The 25921-nt window shown below is 43.0% G+C and overlaps 2 protein-coding genes across 7 annotated transcripts in view; both read left to right on the forward strand.

Moving 5' to 3' along the window:
• Positions 1–10386: 10386 nt before the first annotated feature.
• The window catches only part of LOC121853249, an 18300-nt gene continuing 2765 nt past the window's right edge, over positions 10387–25921 (forward strand). The window contains exons 1-3 of one of the 6 annotated variants that reach the window (XM_042347266.1): positions 10387–10465; positions 10670–10843; positions 20597–21093. In XM_042347266.1, the coding sequence (XP_042203200.1) occupies positions 10438–10465; positions 10670–10843; positions 20597–20982 (588 nt within the window). In that variant the 5' untranslated portion in view covers positions 10387–10437 and the 3' untranslated portion in view covers positions 20983–21093. Of the gene's footprint in view, positions 10466–10669; positions 11384–20216; positions 20260–20428; positions 20483–20596; positions 21094–24015; positions 24575–25921 lie in introns of those variants that run through there. The other 5 variants (XM_042347264.1, XM_042347267.1, XM_042347263.1 and 2 more) reach the window with 5 other exon arrangements.
• On the forward strand, positions 13659–14603 carry LOC121853250. Its single transcript, XM_042347269.1, has 2 exons — positions 13659–13737; positions 13905–14603. Exons 1-2 carry the CDS (start codon positions 13710–13712, stop codon positions 14462–14464), a joined length of 588 nt encoding a protein of 195 aa, XP_042203203.1. The 5' UTR covers positions 13659–13709; the 3' UTR covers positions 14465–14603.

Genomic DNA, 25921 nt, shown 5'->3' on the forward strand with positions numbered 1-25921 from the left:
GATATAAGGATTATAATGCTATATGGTTTTATAATATAGTTAAGGGGTTAATATAGGTATCAGTCACTCTACAGGTAACAAGTTATATATCTTAATTTAAATGATAGAACAAAAACAATAACAATAACATGAACAAGAACAAGAAGAGGAAGAACAAGGACAACGAGAACAAGAACAAGAATAACTAGAATAACAAGAACAAGAACGAGAACAAGAAGAGGAAGAACAAGAATAACTAGAATAACAAGAACAACAAGAACAAGAACAAGAAGATGAAGAATAACAACAACAACAACAATAACAACATCAAGACCCACCCATCACACACGTAACAAAAACAGAATGGCACACTGGTTCTGAGCTCGTCTGGCGATTGAGAGAATCCGGGTTCGATACACAGGGAGGAAACTATCTATTTGCTACAAGTGGTAGGTTAAGTTAATTGGTTTACCTGGCAGGTGTCTCGGAGCCAGGTGTGTGTGAGTGTGTGAGATCGATACGGAACCAACCAAAATGGATGAATAATATTACTCTTAGATCTTCTAGGGAAAAAGAAAGGAGTATATAGAAAAGTTAAGAAAGGCGAAAATCACTTACTTGGTTACTATCAGAACCTAACAAGACAGGTAAACACAGAAATTAGGAAAGCAAAGAGAAATTATGAAATCAAGGTAGCAAACGAATCGAAAAATAACCCCAAAGCTTTTTATCAACTGTATAAATCAAAGGTTAGAGATACAATAGGTCCCCTTAAAACTACGACAGGAGAAATGACTGATGACGAGTTAGAAATGTGTAGCATGTTAAATAGTCATTTTGCTCAGTATTCACAAATGAAAACCTAGCACAGTTTCAGAAGTTCATAAGGTATATAACGACAGTATAGAAAATATGTTGATGAATATCCAATATTACTAGTAACGATGTGCTTAAAGTAATTAACAAACTGAAGCCTCATAAATCGCCTGGTCAGACGAGGTATATGCTAGAATATTAAAAGAATGTAGAATGAGTTGGAGTAATCCATTAGCAGTTTTTATTGTAAGTCATTAGAATCGGGCCTAGTGCCAGAAGCTTGGAAACTTGCAAATGTAGTTCCGATTTTTCAAAAAAGGTGATAAATCAATTGCATCAAATTACCGTCCCATTAGTCTCACGTCAATCATAGGCAAGTTGCTTGAGTCAATTATTGCTACGAAAATCAGAAGCCACCTTGAAACATTCAACTTAATTCATTCTTCTCAGCACGGGTTCACCCAGGGACGTTCTTGTCTCACAAATTTACTTAGCTTTTTCTCAGAAGTATATGAAGCGGTAGATAATGATAAGTCATATAATATAATTTACTTAGATTTCAGTAAAGCATTCGATAGAGTCCCTCATGAGAGATTGATAAGGAAGGTAGAAGCACATGGAATAGGTGGATCATTATTAAAATGGATTAGGTCATGGTTAACTGGTAGGAAACAAAGAGTCAGCATAAATGGATTTAAGTCAGACTGGGGTGCGGTCAAAAGGAGTTCCCCAGGATCTGTATTAGGCCCTCTGCTGTTTGTTATATTCATTAATGATCTTGATTTAGGCATAACTAGTAGGATTAGTAAATTTGCAGATGATACCAAAATGGGGAGAGTGATAAATTCAGACAGTGACTTTGAACACCTTCAAAGAGATCTAGATACCTTACATGAGTGGTCAGTAGACTGGCAAATGAATTTTAATACTGATAAATGCAAGGTACTACAGATAGGAAGACGAATACAAACGTTAAGTATAAACTAGGTAACACGGAAATAGAAAACTCAGTTTGTGAAAAGATCTAGGTGTATTTGTTAGCAACGACTTGAAACCTAGAAAACAATGTATTCGCGTTCGCAACAAGGCAAACAGGATTCTTGGGTTCATATCTAGGTCTGGAGTAACAGAACTGCTGACGTTATCTTGAAACTTTACCTAGCATTAGTGAGGCCACACATGGATTATGCGGTTCAGTTCTGGTGTCCTTATTATAGAATGGACATAGATTCTTTGGAGAGAGTACAAAGAAGAATGACAAAATGATCCATAATATTAGAAACCTTCCATATGAAGAAAGACTGAAAAGCTTAGGCTTACATTCATTAGAGAGGCGTAGAGTTAGGGGAGATATGATAGAGGTGTACAAGTGGGTAAGTGGGATTAACAAGGGTAAAATGGAAGATGTTCTGAAGCTCAGTAATAACGAAATAACTAGAACAAATGGCTTTAAATTAGATAAATTCCGATTCAGAAAGGATATAGGCAAGCACTGGTTTGGTAATAGAGTTGTGGATATGTGGAATAGGCTACCGAGTGCTATAGTAGGATCGGGGACGCTAGGGAGCTTCAAGACGAAGTTGGATAGGCACATGGAAGTGCTGGGATGGGTGTGAAAGGGATCTGCCCTGTATGGGCCAGTCGGCCTCCTGCAGTATCCCACTTTCTTATGTTCTTATGTTCTTATGTAAGTGTGTGTGTGTGAGTATGTGTATGTGTGGGTGTGTGTTCCTGTCCCGCCTGACCTGTATGATGGTTCTTTAAAATCATTCTTCCTCCTTCCCTCCCTCTACCTCTCTCTCTCTCTTCCTTCCTCCTTTCCTTCCCCCTATCCCTCCTTTACCTCCTTCCTCTTCCAGCCTTCCTTCCTTCCCTCCCTTCCTTCTCTTCCCTTCCCTCCTCTCTCTCCTAGCTTTCTCTCCTTCCCTTCCTCCTGTTCCCCCTTCCTCCCCTTCCCCCCCTCTCCCACCCTCCCTCCCTCTGTGCTAGAATACCTCACATGTTACCTTATCTCCTCTTTATATCATTCACCTGTTACACACCTGTTCTACCTGCTACTACACTAGATGGATCACTACTCAATACGAGCCCTAGTTGTTGATGTAGGGTTGTGTTAAAGATCTTTATAGTTACGGTTTGTTGTAAAGAGTTTTTGGGGTTGTGGTAAAGAGTTTTTTAATTACAGGTTGTGGTAATTTTTTTAGTTACGGTTTGTGGTAATGATAATTTTTATTTAGATAAGGGTCCCTGAGAGAGAGAGAGAAGAGAAGAGAGAAGAAGAGAGAGTTAATTTACTAGCTTAAACTTGATATTCACGGAGAGATTACATGTTCACTTCCACACACACACACACACACACACACACACACACACACATACATTACTCCAGATACCATCCTTCATCTCCTCCTCCTCCTTCCTCTTCTCCCTCCTTCTCCTTTCCCTCCTACTCTCCTTCCTTCCTCCTCCCTCCTTCCTTCCCTCCCCTTCCTCTCCCTCTTCCCTCCCTCCCTCCTTCCTCCTTCTCTCCACACACGTAACAAGATGGTCGATATACCGTTTACAATTTTCACCTTTATGCAAATTAAAAATAACGACCATAAACCCTAAATGGTGTTATTTCTCCATTGACATTTTAAAAGATGGTGATTCGTACATTATGGTAATTAGCCATAACTTGTAACTGATGCTAATGATGTCTTTAGATTCCATAGACGTTAATGGTGTGTGCTAATTATCTGTATTTGTTACGGAGTTTTAAATAGAGAGAGAGAGAGAGAGAGAGAGAGAAGAATCACCTCAGCATCAAATGGGAAGCAGAATCAAGTCAAGTGTAAATCATTCATGACATATCACACCTCTCTCTCTCTCTCTCTCTCTCTCTCTCTCTCTCTCTCTCTCTCTCTCTCTCACTATGGACGTTTAAGAATTCAGACGTGACGTCATCTTCACACTAACCAGCTGGATAGTCTGGCTCACCTGCAAGTCGTGACGGTGTTGAAGCTGAAGTGAGGAGGGTGAGGAGGTGAAGGTGAGGGAGGGGTGAGGGGGGGAGGAGGGAGGGGGGGAGGTGGGAGGGAGGGGTGAGGGGGGTGAGGGGAGGAGGTGGGGGGGGGGGAGGGAGGGGAGGGGGGTGGTGGGAGGGTGAGGAGGGGTGAGGGAGGGTGGGGAGGTGGTGGGAGGGTGAGGGAGGTGAGGAGGTGTGGAGGGAGGTGGTGGGGGGGAGGGGTGAGGAGGGTGGGGGGGTGGGGGAGGGTGGGGGAGGGTGAGGGAGGTGGGGTGGTGGGGAGGGGTGGGGGGGTGTGGAGAGGTGGTGGGGGAGGGGTGAGGGAGGTGGTGAGGGTGGGGGGGGTGGTGGGGAGGGTGAGGGGGGTGGGGGAGGTGGTGAGGGAGGGTGAGGGAAGGGTGAGGAGGTGTGGGGAGGTGGTGAGGGAGGGGGGTGGGGGAGGGGGTGAGGGGTGGGGAGGGTGGGGGGAGGTGGTGGGGAGGGGTGGGGAGGGTGGGGAGGTGTGGGGGGGAGGTGGTGGGGAGGTGGGAGGGTGGGGAGGTGGGGAGGGGGTGGGGAGGGGTGGGGAGGGGTGGGGGGGAGGTGGGGGGGAGGGTGGGGAGGGGGTGGGGAGGTGTGGAGGGGGGTGGTGGGGGAGGGGTGAGGAGGGGTGGGGAGGTGTGGGGGGAGGTGGTGAGGGGAGGGGGAGGGGGGGGGGGGGGAGGTGTGGGAGGTGGTGGGAGGGGTGAGGGGAGGAGGTGGGAGGGGTGAGGGAGGGTGGGAGGTGGTGGGGGAGGGTGGGGAGGTGTGGGGGGGAGGTGGTGGGGTGTGGAAGTGTGGGGGATGGAATGTATGGAGGGTGGTGGGAGAGAGGGGTGATGGGGTGGAGAGAAGGGTAGAAGGATGGGGTAAAGAGGGGGAGGAGGGTAGGATTGTATAGATGGAGGGAGAGAAGGTAGACATGAGGGAGGAAGGATGGTGGAGTATTGTGGTGGGGAAAGATGGAGGATGGTGGAAGGAGGTGACTTATCGTACTCAAAGGGTTTAAATCATCGTACTCAAAGGGTTTAAATCATCGTACTCAAAGGGTTTAAATCATCGTACTCAAAGGGTTTAAATCATCGTACTCAAAGGGTTTAAATCATCGTACTCAAAGGGTTTAAATCATCGTACTCAAAGGGTTTAAATCATCGTACTCAAAGGGCTTAAATCATCGTACTCAAAGGGTTTAAATCATCGTACTCAAAGGACTATATCACCATACTCAAATAATTAAATCACAGTACTCAAGGAATTAACTTATACCCAAATAATAAAAAAAAAAAAATAAATAAAAAATATCCCATAAGAAAAAAAAACCCCACAAAATCAACATTATCAAACAGAAGTTACAGGCGGCCGAATAAACCGTAAATAGTTAACTTTAAAATACACAACGACTTTATGCAATACGGACCTAAGTGAAGTAAAAAAAAAAGCAGGGTTTAAACTCCACACCATGAAGAGAAGCGCTAATGGTCAGGAATTACCACATAAAAGGTCTTGTTCCTCTGTAGAAACAAACCTATGGCCATCATTATACCTTTCTCTTCTCTCTCTAAAATGCGATAATTTATTTTAAGTTTCTTTTTAGTGTTATTTTATATATCTCTTCTTCATTAGGCTCTAAGTTAACCTATTTAACTCTCAAAGGGGGAATATTTACTTAGAATATTTCCAGTAATATTCCTCCCTTCGATAGTCTTAGTAATATAGGGCTTTAGATAAATATTTACGTATTATATATGTGATCGAAATATTATCATCTATATAAATATATGATATAATATTTTGAACGAGTATTTTTTTTTTTACTTTTTATATAATTTTATTTCTGAAGCCTCATGTTGTTACCAGATAAAAGGTGTAGGAACATATTTGACCTAATCTGTACAGTGCATTCGTGTGTGTTTGAGAAATCTTTTACGCAGCGGTACGTCCAATTGTTGCGTATTTTACATATACGCCAAACTCCGAGTTTTAGTTCATTTATAGGTATTAGTTTCATAGTGTTCTTACGGTACTCAATCCCTCGTAGGTTCTTAATCTTATTCTACGCAATCCCTTCTCAATCTAACTCATTTTACGCAATCCCTTCTCAATCTAACTCATTCTACGCAATCCTTACTCAATCCTACTCATTCTTACGCAATCCCTTCTCAATCTAACTCATTCTACGCAATCCCTTCTCAATCTAACTCATTCTACGCAATCTTTTCTCAATCTAACTCATTCTACGCAATCCTTACTCAATCCTACTCATTCTTACGCAATCCCTTCTCAATCTAACTCATTCTACGCAATCCCTTCTCAATCTAACTCATTCTACGCAATCCCTTCTCAATCTAACTCATTCTACGCAATCCTTACTCAATCCTACTCATTCTACGCAATCCCTTCTCAATCTAACTCATTCTACGCAATCCTTACTCAATCCTACTCATTCTACGCAATCCCTACGTACTTATACACCTGCGTAGAGACTCAGACCACTACAAAATCCTACCCGACGCTTCTCATCCTTGGCCCCTTACAAGGACCTGACCAACACGTAGTCTAATATACTGTACCACCGCTGACGTAATAGAGCCTTGAACACTGAAGGAGCATTTACACTGAGGACTGGAGGAGCATTTATACTGAGGACTGGAGGAGCATTTATACTGAAGACTGAAGGAGCATTTATACTGAAGACTGAAGGAGCATTTATACTGAGGACTGGAGGAGCATTTATACTGAAGACTGAAGGAGCATTTATACTGAGGACTGAAGGAGCATTTATACTGAGGACTGGAGGAGCATTTATACTGAGGACTGAAGGAGCATTTATACTGAGGACTGAAGGAGCATTTATACTGAAGACTGAAGGAGCACAGGTAAGGAACACGGGTAAGGAACACAGGTAAGGAACACAGGTAAGGAACACAGGTAAGGAACACAGGTAAGGAACACAGGTAAGGAACACAGGTAAGGAACACCATATTCTTCTTCATGTTAAAAAAATGCAAAGTTGATCTGATAGAAAGAGAATTAACATTATATCAGTCCCAAGAAACACATCTTCACTACTGCCTCATCTCAAGAGTGTTGCCTCACCAATCATGCTTTACCAATCATGCCTTACCAATCATGCCTTACCAATAATGCCTCACTCATGAAAATCCTGTAAAATGTGAATTAAAAAATTTCCCATTTCATCTGGACTTAACAGATACACGTCACGGTATTTCTGTCGTTGATAAGTGAATCTTAACACCAAGTCCCAAAGCATTATGTATTAAGTGTTATTTTGAAAAAGCTTGATTTAATTACACTATGAGCAATGATGTAATTACAGTATAGGTAATTATGAAGACTAATTACTGTGGTATTATTTGTATTATATGAGATTAATTAGTGTAATATTATGTCAGTGTATTTAGATTGTGTTTTTATACGGTAAATTATTATCTCCAGGTCAGTACATCTCCCTGGTGAGGTGAGGTTGAGGTGAGGTGAGGTGAGGTGAGGTTGAGGTGAGGTGAGGTTGAGGTGAGGTGAGGTTGAGGTGAGGTGGTACTGTATTCACGTCTATCATACACTCACTACAGGGCTGTTAGCATCTCAAGGCTGGTTAGGTCGTGGTAATCTCTCTCTCTCTCTCTTTCTCTCTACTATAAAATAATAGCACTATTTACCTTCTCACGATTTTTCACTTTAATAGGACAAGTTCCTTCAAAAAAAAATAGCCAATCTATCCTATCTATAAGACTAGTTAATAATGTCTATCTTTTTTCTATCCTTTCATAGGCCTCCGTGACTCTACCTATCCGTGAATGGAAAAGTATTTGTAAAAAGATAAGAATGTGGAACCTAACGTAACCTAACCTAACCTAACCCAACCTAACCTAACGTAACCTAACCTAACCTAACCTAACCTTACACCAACATGACATCTGATCATGAACTCAATTTATCTGTTCCTTTAATTAATCAAAGGAGAAAATTACCCCTCTTCAGCCTATAGTAAACCTTGATACCTTATAATGAACTGAACCTTTAAATGCCTTAATTAGTTACCTGATTGACCTGATTGAGAAAAAATGTGGAATTATATGGAAATTACTTAAAAAATATATATATTATTTTTACCCTAAGGAAAATATCCAAAATACCCACCTTTTATTAATCACTGGTGTATCTGGTCTTATTTTGCTATACAATACCCCGTCTTATTATATATTATCATGATATAAAATACTTAAGGAAATATAAAGCAAAGAAATAACTAAAACTACGAGGGAAAGAAGAATAAACTGATTTAATTATTAGTTGATTATAAAAAAACACCTGAATGACGAAACCAAATAGAAACAACTCAAATCCGGATTCATTGAGGATCGTTCGTGAAGACAAAAACACTATTAAGTTTTTCCTAAAGTTCCTGTGTTAATCTGCCCTCTTAACTGAAGCTAAGTGAAAGTCTTTAATATAGTGATAATCTTAGAGTCAGTCTGGTGGTATAGTTTAATTATTTTTTTGTGTTTTTAGAGGAATTTAACTAGATAGGTGCATTCAGAACTCCCTTAGTCACTACAGAGATTAACTAAACATTATTTTTCATTACATATCAAGTGAATAAGTTCATTATCAAGTGCCTTCAATGCAGAATATCGTATTTTTTAAAACTCTGTTGCAACGTAAGATAACAAGTGCCAAGCGTCCAACAAGGTATTGGCGTGAGAAGCGTGACGAGTACCCCACGGTCATACGTTTTCTGATCGTATCCCCTCCCCGACACATACTTAATCTCACTCATTGTATTGTGGGGTAGAAAATGGGGTTAATAAGTTCTGTTATTTGGCTCTGTCGTCGTATTGTGCAGGTGAGAACAGGTGATGATGATTAATGATGATAACAATACCGATAATTACAAAGATGGCAATTAACAACACAGGTATACAAGGTGTGGTGATGGTAGTCGTAATGGTGATAGCAAAGACCAGGTAAGTCATCCATTTGTTACTACCTGAAGAAGGTCATGGTAGCAGGTGTCACGAAGGAGGCGGTGAAGGAGTAATTAACCACTTCCTTCTGTGTCACCTTCTGGTCCAGGTGTGTATGTGTGACCCTATCCCCCTTACCCTCTCTCTCCCGTCTCCCTCCTCCAGACACCTGCCTCTCCACCCACCTGCCTCCCCACCCACTAATTAAAGGTGAATTTCCTCTACACTCATGAAACAGGTAAAGTACTTAAGAATATTAGAGTGTATTAAAGAACAAGAAGAAGAACAAGAACAACAAGAACAACAACAACACGAACAATAACAACAGCAACAACAACACATCTGTTATATAATATACCATAAGGTGTGTGTGTGTGTGTGTGTGTGTGTGTAGAAGTGATGTTCGTTCAGGTATGCAGGTCAGGTATGGTCGGCAGGTAAAGTCTCTCAGTTGGTCAATGTAAACACAACCAATCATCTCCAAACACACTGAGGCAATAACCACCACTCTCACCTGTTTAGATGTTGTCTTACTTAAGGTTAGAGTTAATGATTGTAGGTGGTTATGGTAAAGTGAGACAGACAGACAGACAGACAGACAGACAACAGACAGACAGACAGACAGACAGACAGTTAGCTAAATTTAAGTAAACTCTACTCAATTATATACAGTAGTTTAATGTCGCCAACGTAAAAAAAAATAAAATTGTCTTAAATCGTCAACATCTTAAAACTTAAAAATAAAATAAATGGTGAATTCGTATCACTGAGAAAGACAATAGGACCCAAGCAGACTCCCTGAGGTACGCTGGTGGAAGGGACTGAGCCAGCTGGAGATGATATGCGCTAGAAACATGTTTTACTAATGTGCGCTAGAAACATGTTTTTGTTCTTAATGTTATGATTTGAGTGTAAGAAATATTAAATAAGGAGGGAAAGTGGTGAATAATTCCGTATTACAAACATGATATTAACTTAGAATATTCTTGTATTTCATTACTGAATTAGATACATCATGAAGAGTTAAATCATATATACTTAACATATACCTATATAAGATTGGCTGTTGTTATTCTCTTAATATGAAACAACTATACCAATCACCTATAATGCCGGGGTTAGGTTAGGTTAGGTTAGGTTACAGGGATGACCAGAGAGGGAGCGTGACTTCCTCGGGTACACCTGCTCATCAGTGGCGTCAGGTGAGTCTGTAATCTGAAATTGCAATCAGTGATGAGGTCAGGTGAGTGAGGTACTATGGGGGGGTGAGAAATGTCCTCTCTCTTGGCTAATAAAATCATGTGTATACTGTTTATCGTCAGGGAGTTTATGGAGTAAAGCTTTTTTCCCTTAAATTCCTCGATAAATGTATTCAATAGCTGATTGTGTGAACGTAAACTAAAGAAATTCGTACCGTAAGAAAACCCGTTTACCTTTTTTGGTCCATCTTGTACACTGACCAACCTGGCCTGTTAGTGACCAGACTGGGTCGTGAGAGATGACCAGACCGCCGTGGTGACCTTGACTCACCAACAGGACTTTCCCTGGCCTGCCTCAGAGCTTCATGACTTATATATATATAGCAGGAGGACCTGAGCTCATCATCACACAACCTCCAGCTTCCTCACCAACATGAACCCCATCTTCCTCCTCCTCCTGGGTATGACGTCATCACCGTCACTCATGAGTTATACACAGCCTAAAGCCCCGTGCGCTAACGGGGTTTTGTGTTAACTTTTACGAAAGTTTGAAATTTAATTAATGTATCTGCAAAAAATATGTCTGAAATATTCAATAACTACATGGCAGTTGCGTGAACTTTTAAATATCATATAACATCGACTTATCCATTTTCTTGTTTCAGTGGCAGCAGTCAACGCCGCCCGCCTCAACGGCGGCGCCCCCTCCACCAGCTATGGTGCTCCCAATGGTGGATACTCCTATGGTGATCTGCAGGGGGCTGCCTCCTCCTTGGACGAGGCTGTAGAAGACCCCATAGCCGCCCTGGCCGCCCTCATCCCCGGCGGCGGCGTCCCTGGTGAGGACTACCCGATCCTGGCCTCTGTACCCGACACCGGCTTCTCCTGCGAGCAACAGGAGTTCCCAGGTTACTTCGCTGACACCGCCGACGAGGCCGGCTGCCAGGTCTTCCACATCTGTCAGTTCGACGGCCGCCAGGACTCCTTCCTGTGTCCCAACGGCACCATCTTCAACCAGCAGTACTTCGTGTGTGACTGGTGGTTCAACGTGGACTGTGCCGCCTCACAACAGTTCTTCGGCCTCAACGCTGAGATCGGCAAAGTGCCTGAGGACATCTTCGGCTCCGCCTCCGACTTGTCACTGTCAACAGCCTACGGGGTGCCAGAGGCTCAGGCCTCAGTTCAGGCTCCCAACACCCTGTACAATACACCCGCCAGGTTCTGAGGAGCCTGACTGACAGTCACCGGCGTCCACAGGTCCGAAGGTCCGACAGACCAACTTGTACCGTTTGGTGGATTATGGTCACTGTTTATCATGTTCATACGAAAGTGATTATTATTTATGAATTATGTTAAGAAGAATAAATATGCAAGATATTCAAGTTTATTTTCTCTCTCCGGACACAACAAGTAACACTACACACTAAACTATATCCCATAACTAAAGGCTGTTAGACCACAAGTTAACAACAGTAACCTTAGACACAAATATTAACTCACCATAAAGTTTACTTAACCTGATACTATGATATATTTGATTAACTAAGTATCGTCAATAATAATACAATTACTTACACCTCCAAAAATGACCAAGTGAACAGTTTTGTTGTAGTGTAGTGCAGTAACAACTAACCCTGCTATATCCTGATGACTGCAGGGTGAGAGCTTAAGACCTCCGCCGTTTGTGAGTTTCGTTTACTTACTGTGAATATTGTTTTTGGTAAGGCCCATATAAAGGTATACAATACTAAAACCCATTGATGATAGTATTAATTTCTAACATCAATACATCAACAACACTACAACACTACAACAATACAACATTAATAACCCTACAGTATCAACAATATAAACTTCCTCAACAAACCAACAACAACAACAACAACAACAACAACAACAACATCAACAACAACAACAACAACAACAACTAACAACAAACCAACAACAACAACAACAACAACAACAACAACACTCACCAGATAAAGAACGAATATTTTCTTCACATACAAATTATTATCTAACTCCATATAGACCAAGAGAACGACACAAACCAGGATACAGAACCACCCACAGAACCGCCCACAACACCCACAGAACCGCCCACAACACCCACAGAACCACCCACAGAACCACCCACAGAACCGCCCACAACACCCACCTAACACGTCAAGAACCAACAGATGACCGAGAGACAGACAGACAGACAGACAGACACAGAAACTAAACACTGAATTATGGTAAAGAACTGAATAATATAGATGGAGAATAAGAACAAATATATAAAGCAAATTTGTAACTCAGATTATTAAAAAAAAATATGAATATATGAAAATAATATATGGAAATTAGTCCTATAGGCCATGATTCTACCTTAGGGGGTATAGAGGGTCTTGAATAGCTAAGATACGATAACAGGCACTACACTTGATCGCCTTCAAGTCCTCATTTGTAAAGTCAGGTGCCATTAACAGCTGGTTGGTTTGAACTCTACTTTGAATCAAACCAGCGACGCTTAGGATGGTTGTTAAGTGTTGTTATTAACTAGTTGGCTGTAATTTCTTAGTTACGTGAAATATATTAGAATGTAAAGGGTTTATATGTCATTTTGAAGGGATTTTTATCATAAGTGTTCGAACAAGAAAGACTAAACACACACACACACACACATACACACACACACACACACACACACACACACACACACACGGGACGACTTACATCTTACACTTAACACACATCACTAACTTACAATATTTCTAAGTTAATAACAAAATATTAACTTTGTCTCATTAATATTTTAACCATTGATCATTCTACCTTAACATTCACACACATATTAATCACTAGACACTCTGGCCCTCTGGTGGACTGGGTTAGGTTAGGTTATATTCGATTAGGTTACGTTAATTAAAATATATATGAAATATGTGTTTATAAGCAATTAATATCATAATAATGGTAATTAATTTATGTCATAATGAAGTTAATTAGTATATTATCTGCCTCTTATGGTACACAGGTGAATGATAGTCGATCTTGAGGTTACCTGTGGAAGGGGTTGGTTTAATTAAGGTGTAGAAGTTGAGGCCAGGGTAATACTATGCAACACTACATCAACACCACTATAGGTACACCATTATGCCGCTACACCAACACCACTACTTCTACACCATTACACCTACACATCTACACCACTACATCAGTAGACCTACACCACTACATCACGAAAAAACTGACCAAGACAAGTGATGCTTTAGTTAATTTATCAACACTTTATATCCCTTTATTTGGTTAGGTTAGGTTAGGTTAGGTTAGGTAAATTGTATAAAACTTTAGCGCCAGTCACAAATAAACTTCACTGGCTGTACTGTAGTTACGACACGTTTATTAATAATGGGTCGACCACACTTAATGGTGTCTAGAAGACTGAGGCAGTTAATAACCTGTGTTGTATGAGACACGTGTACAGGAATTAATGTGGCTGACAAGATGAAACTAGATATAAATAACACCATTTCATCATTGTCAGATTACTATGGCCGCTGCACGTCTGGTATTGACCGTGTTGGGCCGTGAGAGATGACCTCATCCTGCCAGGGTGACCTCGCCTCCGGCCTTTCCCTGGCGTGTGTCAGTGCTCGGCGCTGTATATATAGCAGGAGGACCTGAGCTCATCATCACACAACCTCCAGCTTCCTCACCAACATGAACCCCATCTTCCTCCTCCTCCTGGGTATGACGTCATCACTCACGTGACAGCCATAGTTTATCGTGCACACTTTTATAAGGTTGTGGAATTTAGATATTGATGATAATTATTCTCTAGTTATTGATATCCAGGAAAAGTTTCTCTGTAGAGAGTTAGTACAGACACATGTTTTAACACTAATATTGTTACAGTGGCAGCAGTCAACGCCGCCCGCCTCAACGGCGGCGCCCCCTCCACCGGCTATGGTGCTCCCAATGGTGGATACTCCTATGGTGATCTGCAGGGGTCTGCCTCCTCCTTGGACGAGGCTGTAGAAGACCCCATAGCCGCCCTGGCCGCCCTCATCCCCGGCGGCGGCGTCCCTGGTGAAGACTACCCGATCCTGGCCTCTGTACCCGACACCGGCTTCTCCTGCGAGCAACAGGAGTTCCCAGGTTACTTCGCTGACACCGCCGACGAGGCCGGCTGCCAGGTCTTCCACATCTGTCAGTTCGACGGCCGCCAGGACTCCTTCCTGTGTCCCAACGGCACCATCTTCAACCAGCAGTACTTCGTGTGTGACTGGTGGTTCAACGTGGACTGTGCCGCCTCACAACAGTTCTTCGGCCTCAACGCTGAGATCGGCAAAGTGCCTGAGGACATCTTCGGCTCCGCCTCCGACTTGTCACTGTCAACAGCCTACGGGGTGCCAGAGGCTCAGGCCTCAGTTCAGGCTCCCAACACCCTGTACAACACACCCGCCAGGTTCTGAGGAGCCTGACCCCCACAGTGATGCCAGTCCTTCAACTCCAATATTTCCCGTTTATGAATATAACCGAACGTGTTCGAACACACACATATATATAAGTATTTAATAAATTAATATAATATAAATAAATATACGCTCATTACTACTCTATTATCTTTCACCTAGAAAAAATGCCGAATATGACGATCATCCAGCTATGATACACTGATATGAGTTATTAGGGATGTCACCTTCATTGGTGAGCTCTGAGGTGACTAAAGAGGCCGATACGGGATCGGCAGTGTTGTTCACAGATGTTGCGCATGTGGAGGACTACAGCTAGTGCGGGAGGGGCGGCAGCTGAGTCTTTCCGGCGTTGGCGTTTGTCTGCCTCGGTATGCAGTTGGACTAACTCGAAAATATTGACACCTTGTGTGGTGTTCCTCCAAGTGTTACGGTGTGGAGTGATCGTCTCCCAGGTGAGGGGGTCGATTTGGTACTTTTTCGGGTTTGTCTTAAGACTGTCCTTATACCTTTTCAGTTGGCCGCCAGCGTTATGCTTACAGTTAGTTAGGTGACTGTAAAGTAGCTGCTTTGGCAGTCTACACACACACACACACACACACACACACACACACACACACACACACACACAGCAATTTGGCAACATGAAAACTTCCTCCACCACTCACTGTCTTGTCAGCTTTCTCTCGATTACATATACCGCCATCTCGAGAAACGAAAAACGTCTGTAGCTGTCGCCTTCATTGATTTCACTAAAGCATTCGACCTAGTCGACCACAATATAATCATAAACAAAGCTATTGACCTCGGGCTTCGGAGAAGTCTCATACCATGGCTTACAGACTTCCTCAGTGACCGACGCCAAGCTGTACGCTTCCGAGGGGCTGTCTCCACCTTTCAGTCACTCACCTGTGGCGTCCCCCAAGGCACCAAGATGGGACCACTCTGCTTCCTTATGCTCATCAATGATGCCCTAAGAGGAAACCCTGCTCGCTGGAAATATGTCGACGACTCCACCATTGGGATCAGCGTCAACAATTCTGCTCCCAACTATACCGCCCTCCAGGATTTATTGAACAGTCTCCAAAACTGGGCCACCAACAACCATGTCACCATCAACCATACCAAGACCATGGTTATGCACATCAACCCTCCTCCGACATTGTCCCACCTCCTTCCATTTTTGGTCCGAACACACTCCAGGTTGTAGATTCCACGAAGCTCCTCGGCGTCACCATAGACAACAAACTAAATTGGAAACCACACGTCAGTGAAGTTGTCAAATCCTCCAGTTTCCGTCTCCACCTCCTCCGCCGACTCAAGTCCCTCGGAGTTCCCGCACACGAGCTCCTCAGTGTATACACAACATTCATACTTCCCAAGCTCACCTATGCCTCCCCCACCTGGTCTTCCTCCCTAAATGCCACACAACGTAAACACCTAGAAAAAGTGCAAAAGAGGGCATGCAAGATTATTCTCTCCCCTTCCTACTCCACATATCAAGAAGCGCTCAACACACTGACCCTTTCGACTCTCACTGACCATCACCACGGCCTCATCTGCAAATTTGGTAAGAAGCTTCTACACCACCCCCGACACCGGCCCCTACTACCACCTGAGATCCCCTGTCCGAGAATTGCTGTTCGACACCACAACCGCATCCAGCCCATACGTGCACGAACTGATCGCTATAAGAACAGCCCAGTCCCAACCATTGTAAAATTATCAATAACATGTAATAAATCAGTGTATTCACTCCCAGTAAACACTGCTCCCTACACTGTCACTATGTTGAAATGAACTGTAGTTTGAGCTGATCCCCATCTAAGTTATTATATGTCTTATTTGTGTCACTTGCATATTATTTGTAATTCGTAACCCATTCCCCAAATATGTTACTGTATATTTTCAGCCTTCTGGCTGCCAAGCTCTTTCAATAAACCGTTAATTATTATTTATTATTATTATTATATGCTACACTAATATATCCTTAACTCAATAATAAACGTGAATCTAACCCCAATATGTGTCTACCGCTGCTATTTTGCCTCAGTTGCATACGATAATAATTGATAACTGTACGACTGTGAGGTGACAATGTTTACCTCTGTGTGGGATGCTGATGAACGATAATTATTACATCAGGATTATCTTGAGTTATCTGTGTCATGTAGAATTATAATTTAGCTTTACCTGAAGTTAGCTTACCTGTGACTTATTTTCACCTGATGATTAAACACGCTAACGCTAACCTAACACTATCTTAACCTAATATAAAGTGGCCTAACCAAACCCAACCTAACATAACACTAACCTATTCTAACCTAACCTAACCAAACTTAATCTAACACTAACCTAACCTAACCTAACGCTAACCTAACACTATCTTAACCTAATATAAAGTGGCCTAACCAAACCCAACCTAACATAACACTAACCTAACCTAACCAAACTTAATCTAACACTAACCTAACCTAACCCAATCTAACCTAACCTAACGCTAACCTAACACTATAACCGAATATAAAGTGGCCTAACCAAGCCCAACCTAACATAACACTAACCTATTCTACCTAACCTAACGAAACTTAATCAACACTAACCAACCTAACCTTCTTGCTCTTTAACACTATCTTAACCTAATATAAAGTGGCCTAACCAAACCCAACCTAACATAACACTAACCTAACCTAACCAAACTTAATCTAACACTAACCTAACCTAACCTAACCCAATCTAACCTAACCTAACATATAGTAGAGAAATGGCCCAGGAACATCGGACATCTCCTCCCCTACACTGGACACAAATACCTCAAAATATGATCGGTTAGTCTTGTGGTACAGAGAGTGATGTGGTTATCCCTCTATACTGTGTCCTGTGTTTGTTTCCCTTCCCGAGACATATGAGAAAAGTGGTATTCAGTGACTCTTTATAAATATTATAAGTTTTATCTGGTTTATTGCCTGAACTAAACCTAAAACTGGTCGAGGAAGAACAAACTCACCATGAATAGTAAGGAAATTAAACCAGCCTTGTTAAACCAGCATTATTAAACCACGTTTCCAGAAGTTCATAAGATATATAATGACAGTATAGAAAATATGTTGATGAATATCAATGTTACTAGTAACGATGTGTTTAAAGTAATTAACAAACTGAAGCCTCATAAATCGCCTGGTCCAGACGAGGTATATGCTAGAATATTAAAAGAATGTGGAGATGAGTTGAGTAATCCATTAGCAGTTTTATTTAATAAGTCATTAGAATCGGGCCTAGTGCCAGAAGCTTGGAAACTTGCAAATGTAGTTCCGATTTTCAAAAAAGGTGATAAATCAATTGCATCAAATTACCGTCCCATTAGTCTCACGTCAATCATAGGCAAGTTGCTAGAGTCAATTATTGCTACAAAAATCAGAAGCCACCTTGAAACATTCAACTTAATTCATTCTTCTCAGCACGGGTTCACCCAGGGACGTTCTTGTCTCACAAATTTGCTTAGCTTTTTCTCAGAAGTATATGAAGCGGTAGATAATGATAAGTCATATGATAAAATTTATTTAGATTTCAGTAAAGCATTCGATAGAGTCCCTCATGAGAGATTGATAAGGAAGGTAGAAGCACATGGAATAGATTGGATCAGTATTAAAATGGATTAGGTCATGGTTAACTGGTAGGAAACAAAGAGTCAGCATAAATGGATTAAGTCAGACTGGGGTGCGGTCAAAGCGGGTTCCCCAGGGATCTGGCAATGAGCCCTCTGCTGTTTGTTATATTCATTAATGATGATCTTGATTTGGAGACTAGTAGGATTAAGTAGAATTTGCAGATGATACCAAAATGGGAAGTGAAATAAATTCAGACAGTGACTTTGAACACCTTCAAAGAGATCTAGATACCTTCATGAGTGGTCAGTAGACTGGCAAATGAATTTTAATACTGATAAATTCTTCTGGATAGGGAAGACGAATACAAACGTTAAGTATAAACTAGGTAACACGGAAATAGAAAACTCAGATTGTGAAAAAGATCTAGGTGTATTTGTTAGCAACGACTTGAAACCTAGAAAATAATGTATTAGCGTTCGTAACAAGGCAAACAGGATTCTTGGGTTCATATCTAGGTCTGTGAGTAACAGAACTGCTGACGTTATCTTGAAACTTTACCTAGCATTAGTGAGGCCACACATGGATTATGCGGTTCAATTCTGGTGTCCTTATTATAAAATGGACATAGATTCTTTGGAAAGAGTACAAAGAAGAATGACAAAACTGATCCATAATATTAGAAACCTTCCATATGAAGAAAGGCTGAAAAGCTTAGGCTTGCATTCATTAGAGAGGCGTAGAGTTAGGGGAGATATGATAGAGGTGTTCAAGTGGGTAAGTGGGATTAACAAGGGTAAAATGGAAGATGTTCTGAAGCTCAGTAATAACGAAATAACTAGAACAAATGGCTTTAAATTAGATAAATTCCGATTCAGAAAGGATATAGGCAAGCACTGGTTTCGTAATAGAGTTGTGGATATGTGGAATAGGCTACCGAGTGCTATAGTAGGATCGGGGACGCTAGGGAGCTTCAAGACGAAGTTGGATAGGCACATGGAAGTGCTGGGATGGGTGTGAAAGGGATCTGCCCTGTATGGGCCAGTCGGCCTCCTGCAGTATCCCACTTTCTTATGTTATGTTCTTATGTTCTTATGTTATTAAACCACTTTATTAAACCACTATTATTAAACCACTCTTATTAAACCAGCCTTATTAAACTAGTGTTATTAAACCAGCCTTACTAAACTAGCATTATTAAACTAGCATTATTAAACCACTATTATTAAAAAACCATTATTAAACCACCGTTATTAAACCACTGCTATTAGACCTCCATTACTAAACCACCATTATTAGACCTGAATTATTTTACCACCATTATCATACCACGTTATTAAACAATCATTATTAAACCATCAATATTAAACCACAGCTATTAGACCACCATTATTAAACCATCATTATTAAACCACCATTATTAAACCAGCGTTATTAAACCACAATTATTTCCTGTCAAATTGGGAAAAATTAAATTGTATCAAGATCCTTAATTAATGTCAGGTAAATGAGGTAAACTACTCGTAATAACTCGTTAAATATCTCACTGTGAGGGAACTGATCCAAGGTTCTCTCACCTAATCTAACCTAACCTAACCTGACCTAACCTGACCTGACCTGACCGATAATTGTGTTTTTTTCTTCATTGACTGTAAGGTGATGTAATGATTAGTAACTGTTGACTGGTAGATAAGTGTTGATGTAATGAATTGTAACTGGTAGTCTAGCTAGAGTGTCAGTTAACAGTCACAAATGGCCTAGACACTCAGAGATCACCAGTTTTTCCTGTGTAATGTTCGTTATTTTCACTGATAGTTTGGATGACGCGTGTCGATAAATTTTTTTTCTTTTACGTGTTGAGATGTGAGTCGTGGTGTAATGATGATGATGATGATGATGATAATGAAGGTGATGATGATATGCAAATTTAAACGTAATAAGATAAAATGTGTAAGTATATAAATAACATCATTTCATCATTGTCAGATTACTATGGCCGCTGCACGTCTGGTATTGACCGTGTTGGGCCGTGAGAGATGACCTCCTCCTGCCAGGGTGACCTCGCCTCCGGCCTTTCCCTGGCGTGTGTCAGTGCTCGGCGCTGTATATATAGCAGGAGGACCTGAGCTCATCATCACACAACCTCCAGCTTCCTCACCAACATGAACCCCATCTTCCTCCTCCTCCTGGGTATGACGTCATCACTCACGTGACAGCCATAGTTTATCGTGCACACTTTTATTAGGTTGTGGAATTTAGATATTGATGATAATTATTCGCTCCAGTTATTGATATCCAGGAAAAGTTTCTCTGTAGAGAGTTAGTACAGACACATGTTTTAACACTAATATTGTTACAGTGGCAGCAGTCAACGCCGCCCGCCTCAACGGCGGCGCCCCCTCCACCAGCTATGGTGCTCCCAATGGTGGATACTCCTATGGTGATCTGCAGGGGTCTGCCTCCACCATAGACGAGGCTACAGCCTTAGCTGCCCTCAGCGACAGCATCCCCGGCGGCGGCGTCCCTGGTGAAGACTACCCGATCCTGGCCTCTGTACCCGACACCGGCTTCTCCTGCGAGCAACAGGAGTTCCCAGGTTACTTCGCTGACACCGCCGACGAGGCCGGCTGCCAGGTCTTCCACATCTGTCAGTTCGACGGCCGCCAGGACTCCTTCCTGTGTCCCAACGGCACCATCTTCAACCAGCAGTACTTCGTGTGTGACTGGTGGTTCAACGTGGACTGTGCCGCCTCACAACAGTTCTTCGGCCTCAACGCTGAGATCGGCAAAGTGCCTGAGGACATCTTCGGTTCCGCCTCCGACTTGTCACTGTCAACAGCCTACGGGGTGCCAGAGGCTCAGGCCTCAGTTCAGGCTCCCAACACCCTGTACAACACACCCGCCAGGTTCTGAGGAGCCTGACCCCACAGTGATGCCAGTCCTTCAACTCCAATATTTCCCGTTTATGAATATAACCGAACGTGTTCGAACACACACATATATATAAGTATTTAATAAATTATTGCAAGGTAAAAAGGCTACTTTACTATACCATCAAGATTATATATTCCTCTTCATGTTGTGATGATCTTTAAAATAATTTTCAGATATTATCTAGTTATCTCTGCTATCGCCTCAGACATTATACAAAACATTACCATAGTGGTCACTCTTCATACCTTCCTAAACATCCCATAAATAAATATCATCATCATATCAACATGCCACATGACGCCATCACGAGCTGAACTGTTTTGTTCTCTACTCAACACAAATACCAACAACAGCATCACTATCTCTGGAGCACCTCAGGTCACTATCTCAGGAGCACCTCAGGTCACTGTCTCTGGAGCACCTCAGGTCACTATCTCTGGAGCACCTCAGGTCACTATCTCTGGAGCACCTCAGGGCACTATCTCTGGAGCACCTCAGGGCACTATCTCTGGAGCACCTCAGGTCACTATCTCTGGAGCACCTCAGGTCACTATCTCTGGAGCACCTCAGGTCACTATCTCAGGAGCACCTCAGGTCACTATCTCTGGAGCACCTCAGCTCACTATCTCAGGAGCACCTCAGGTCACTATCTCAGGAGCACCTCAGGGCACTATCTCTGGAGCACCTCAGGGCACTATCTCTGGAGCACCTCAGGGCACTATCTCTGGAGCACCTCAGGTCACTATCTCAGGAGCACCTCAAGGCACTATCTCAGGGCACCTCAGGTCACTATCTCAGGGCACCTCAGGTCACTATCTCTGGAGCACCTCAGGGCACTATCTCTGGAGCACCTCAGGTCACTATCTCTGGAGCACCTCAGGTCACTATCTTAGGAGCACCTCAGGGCACTATCTCTGGAGCACCTCAGGTCACTATCTCTGGAGCACCTCAGGTCACTATCTCAGGAGCACCTCAGGTCACTATCTCTGGAGCACCTCAGGTCACTATCTCTGGAGCACCTCAGGTCACTATCTCAGGAGCACCTCAGGGCACTATCTCAGGAGTACCTCAGGGCACTATCTCTGGACCTCTTCTATTTGCAACAATAATCTTTATCATTTCACTTAACTCATTATCCACACAACAATAATATCCAATCTATCTCTTAAAAGCAACAACCTTACATCCATTTACCTAATCTTTGTACAGTATTCCTAAACGACGAAAAAATAATTATACAGGTGTGATTATAAATACTTCTTGAGACCTTATAATTAAACCTCTATGTAAGGTAAAATACTAAACACGTAATTATGTTCCCTAGGGTCAAGTACTGGTGATTATATTAAACTACATCATTTAACACATTAACCTGTAACATACACGTATTAAACACCACTTCTCGTCCTGGTTCTAGAATGTTATTTCTCGTATGGAAAAATATTACTGAATTCGTGTTAAAATCTCACCAAAAGTCACTCATTTTTTTTATTCATTTTTTATCCTAATTTTTATCTGTACTGTTGTTGTTGTTGTTGTTGTTGTTGTTGTTGTTGTTGTTGTTGTTGTTGTTGTTGTTTGTTTTTATTGTTTTTGTTATTATTATTATTATTATTATTATTATTATTATTATTATTATTATTATTATTATTATTATTGTTATTATTATTATAAAAATCAAAATAACATAATTTTTTAATAATCAGATAATGATTTAGAGACGATATTGAGCTTAACACATTACTAATTAATAATAATAATGGTTGCCCCTCGTGTAACGAGGATGTCCGTCCCAAGGGCCACCTAGGTGTGAATTTGTTTAAGGTGTAGAAGCTGCCACCAGCACAACAACCACACCCTAGGTTAACGAGCTGCATGACCCAGTGTTAAGGAATAGTCCGAGAAGACCGGACAACTCGCCAACTGCACTGGCTAACCATTACCCCGGAACACGATCCGCAAATTGATTAACATCCAGGTTCCCAATTACTACTGGGTAGACAGAGGCAAATGGCGTAAAGAAACTTGCCCATAGTGTCACCCTGCCCGGGGATCGAACCCGGGTCTACTCGACACGACATTATTGATGACAAATTATAAACTGCCTCGAGTCTATTGCCTTATATACGTGACCAACTGGCCTATGGTGCCCAGCGTCTGTTAATGGGTGTGGGAGAGGGAGGCTATATCCGCCTTGTAGTGTGTGGTGACGTGTGGAGCATTGGAAAAGTGGACCTCAATATGAGGTTAATTCTTCTTTTTCTTGGTTCTCTTCTTTGTGTTTATCGTTCTCCTCTTCTTTTTCCTTCTTCCTTCTCCCGTTCTTCTCCTTCTTCTTCCTCCTGATCTCTTTCTTCCTTAGCATCTACCTCATCTATCTTCCAGCTCCACTTCGTCCTCTTCTTCCTCTTCTTCCTTCTTCTCCTTCCTCTTCCTCCCCCATTCTCCTTTTCCATCCCCTCTTCCTCCTCCCATTCTTCTTCGTTTCTCCTGTGCCTCTCCTTCCTCCACCTCCTCCTCCTCTTACATTTGTACACAACAGCTGCGGGGGACAAACGCTCCTTCAGTGACGTCATTCTGGCATTTCCGTGTAGGAGGGTAGTTCAGGTCAACTGCTTTGGCAATGACCATACATACTAGGTCGCTGGGGATGACCTCCTTCAGGCGTGACCTTGACTCTCCCATAGGACTTTCCCTGGCGTGTGTCAGTGCTCGGCGCTGTATATATAGCAGGAGGACCTGAGCTCATCATCACACAACCTCCAGCTTCCTCACCAACATGAACCCCATCTTCCTCCTCCTCCTGGGTATGACGTCATCACTCACTCTGGAGGCAGTGTTTGTTCAACAGTCACATATAATATAACTGTGGCCTTGTTGTTTACTCTTATCTCTGTTCATGTTCTTATCATTTCATTATAGTTCCTCGTACAGAGACGGTGTTGCTTAAGACCAGGATTTTGATCATAATTACCAGATACCTTGATTATTAATTAACTCTGATGTTGTTGACAGCAGCAGCAGCCACCGCCAACCGTCTCCCCGGCGGCGCCCCCTCTACCAGTTATGGTGCTCCCCCCGTCAATGGTGGATACTCCTATGGCGGAGATCTGCAGGGGGCTGCCTCCTCCTTGGACGAGGCTGTAGAAGACCCCATAGCCGCCCTGGCCGCCCTCATCCCCGGCGGCGGCGTCCCTGGTGAAGACTACCCGATCCTGGCCTCTGTACCCGACACCGGCTTCTCCTGCGAGCAACAGGAGTTCCCAGGTTACTTCGCTGACACCGCCGACGAGGCCGGCTGCCAGGTCTTCCACATCTGTCAGTTCGACGGCCGCCAGGACTCCTTCCTGTGTCCCAACGGCACCATCTTCAACCAGCAGTACTTCGTGTGTGACTGGTGGTTCAACGTGGACTGTGCCGCCTCACAACAGTTCTTCGGCCTCAACGCTGAGATCGGCAAGATCCCTGAAGACAACATCGCTGCCTCCTCCGACTTGTCTCTGGCGACCACCTACGGCGCCCCGCAGACACAGGCTCAGGCCCCTGGTCAGCTGTACAACACACCCGCCAGGTTCTAACAGGTTGATCAACAAACAATACTTCAGGCAACACCTCCAGGACTTAGCGACTCTTAGGCATTAGTGAACGAAATGTATTTATACAATTATTTATATAAGGAATAAATGATGAATGAATTGAACAACCTTTCTGTTATCCCAACATACAACAGGTGTATATCATTATCATCCTGCCAGGTGAATGTTCACAGGTATATGACAAGAAATATTAACTAAAACAAGAACATATATTGTATTTGATTCACGCAACACAAATTGGGTCTAATATGACTTAAGGGACAGTTAATGCTCTCTAAAAATGACAAAAAAATCCCTAACCTAATCTAACCTAAACACACATTCACTCTCTGCTTATCATTTCATTTGTGTTCTAATTCTTAATGATGGTTGTCTGGTCGTGTGGTTGTCTGGTCGTGTGGTTGTCTGGTCGTGTGGTTGTCTGGTCGTCTGGTTGTCTGGTTGTCTGGTCGTGTGGTTGTCTGGTCGTGGTTGTCTGGTCGTGTGTTGTCTGGTCGTCTGGGTCTGGTTGTCTGGTTGTCTGGTCGTCTGGTTGTCTGGTCGTCTGGTCGTCTGGTTGTCTGGTCGTCTCGGTTGTTCCGGTCGTCTGGTTGTCTGGTCGTGTGGTTGTCTGGTCGTGTGTGGTTGTCTGGTCGTCTGGTTGTCTGGTCGTCTGGTCGTCTGGTTGTCTGGTCGTCTGGTCCTCTGGTTGTCTGGTCGTCTGGTTGTTGGTCGTGTGGTTGTCTGGTCGTCTGGTTGTCTGGTCGTCTGGTTGTCTGTCGTCTGGTCGTCTGGTTGTCTGGTCGTCTGGTCCTCTGGTTGTCTGGTCGTCTGGTTGTCTGGTCGTGTGGTTGTCTGGTCGTGTGGTTTACGGCTGGTCGTGTGGTTTGTCTGGTCGTGTGGTTGTCTGGTCGTGTGGTTGTCTGGTCGTCTGGTTGTCTGGTCGTCTGGTTGTCTAGTCGTCTGGTCGTCTGGTCGTCTGGTTGTCTGGTTGTCTGGTCGTCTGGTCGTCTGGTCGTCTGGTTGTCTGGTCGTCTGGTTGTCTGGTCGTCTGGTCGTGTGGTTGTCTGGTTGTCTGGTCGTCTGGTTGTCTGGTCGTGTGGTTGCCCGGTTGTCTGGTCGTCTGGTTGTCTGGTCGTCTGGTTGTCTGGTCGTCTGGTTGTCTGGTCGTCTGGTTGTCTGGTCGTCTGGTTGTCTGTCTGATTATAAGGAAGACCAGCTCTCACCTCAGCATCAGAAGGGGTTTACCGCCAGCCTCTCTCTCTCTCTCTCTCCTCTCTCTCTCTCTCTCTCTCTCTCTCTCTCTCTCTCTCTCTCTCTAACACACGTCTTTCAAGAACTCT

Source organism: Homarus americanus, unplaced genomic scaffold (genome assembly GCF_018991925.1).
Source record: "Homarus americanus isolate GMGI-L3 unplaced genomic scaffold, GMGI_Hamer_2.0 scaffold18203, whole genome shotgun sequence".
In the NCBI taxonomy this organism is placed as follows: domain Eukaryota; kingdom Metazoa; phylum Arthropoda; class Malacostraca; order Decapoda; family Nephropidae; genus Homarus; species Homarus americanus.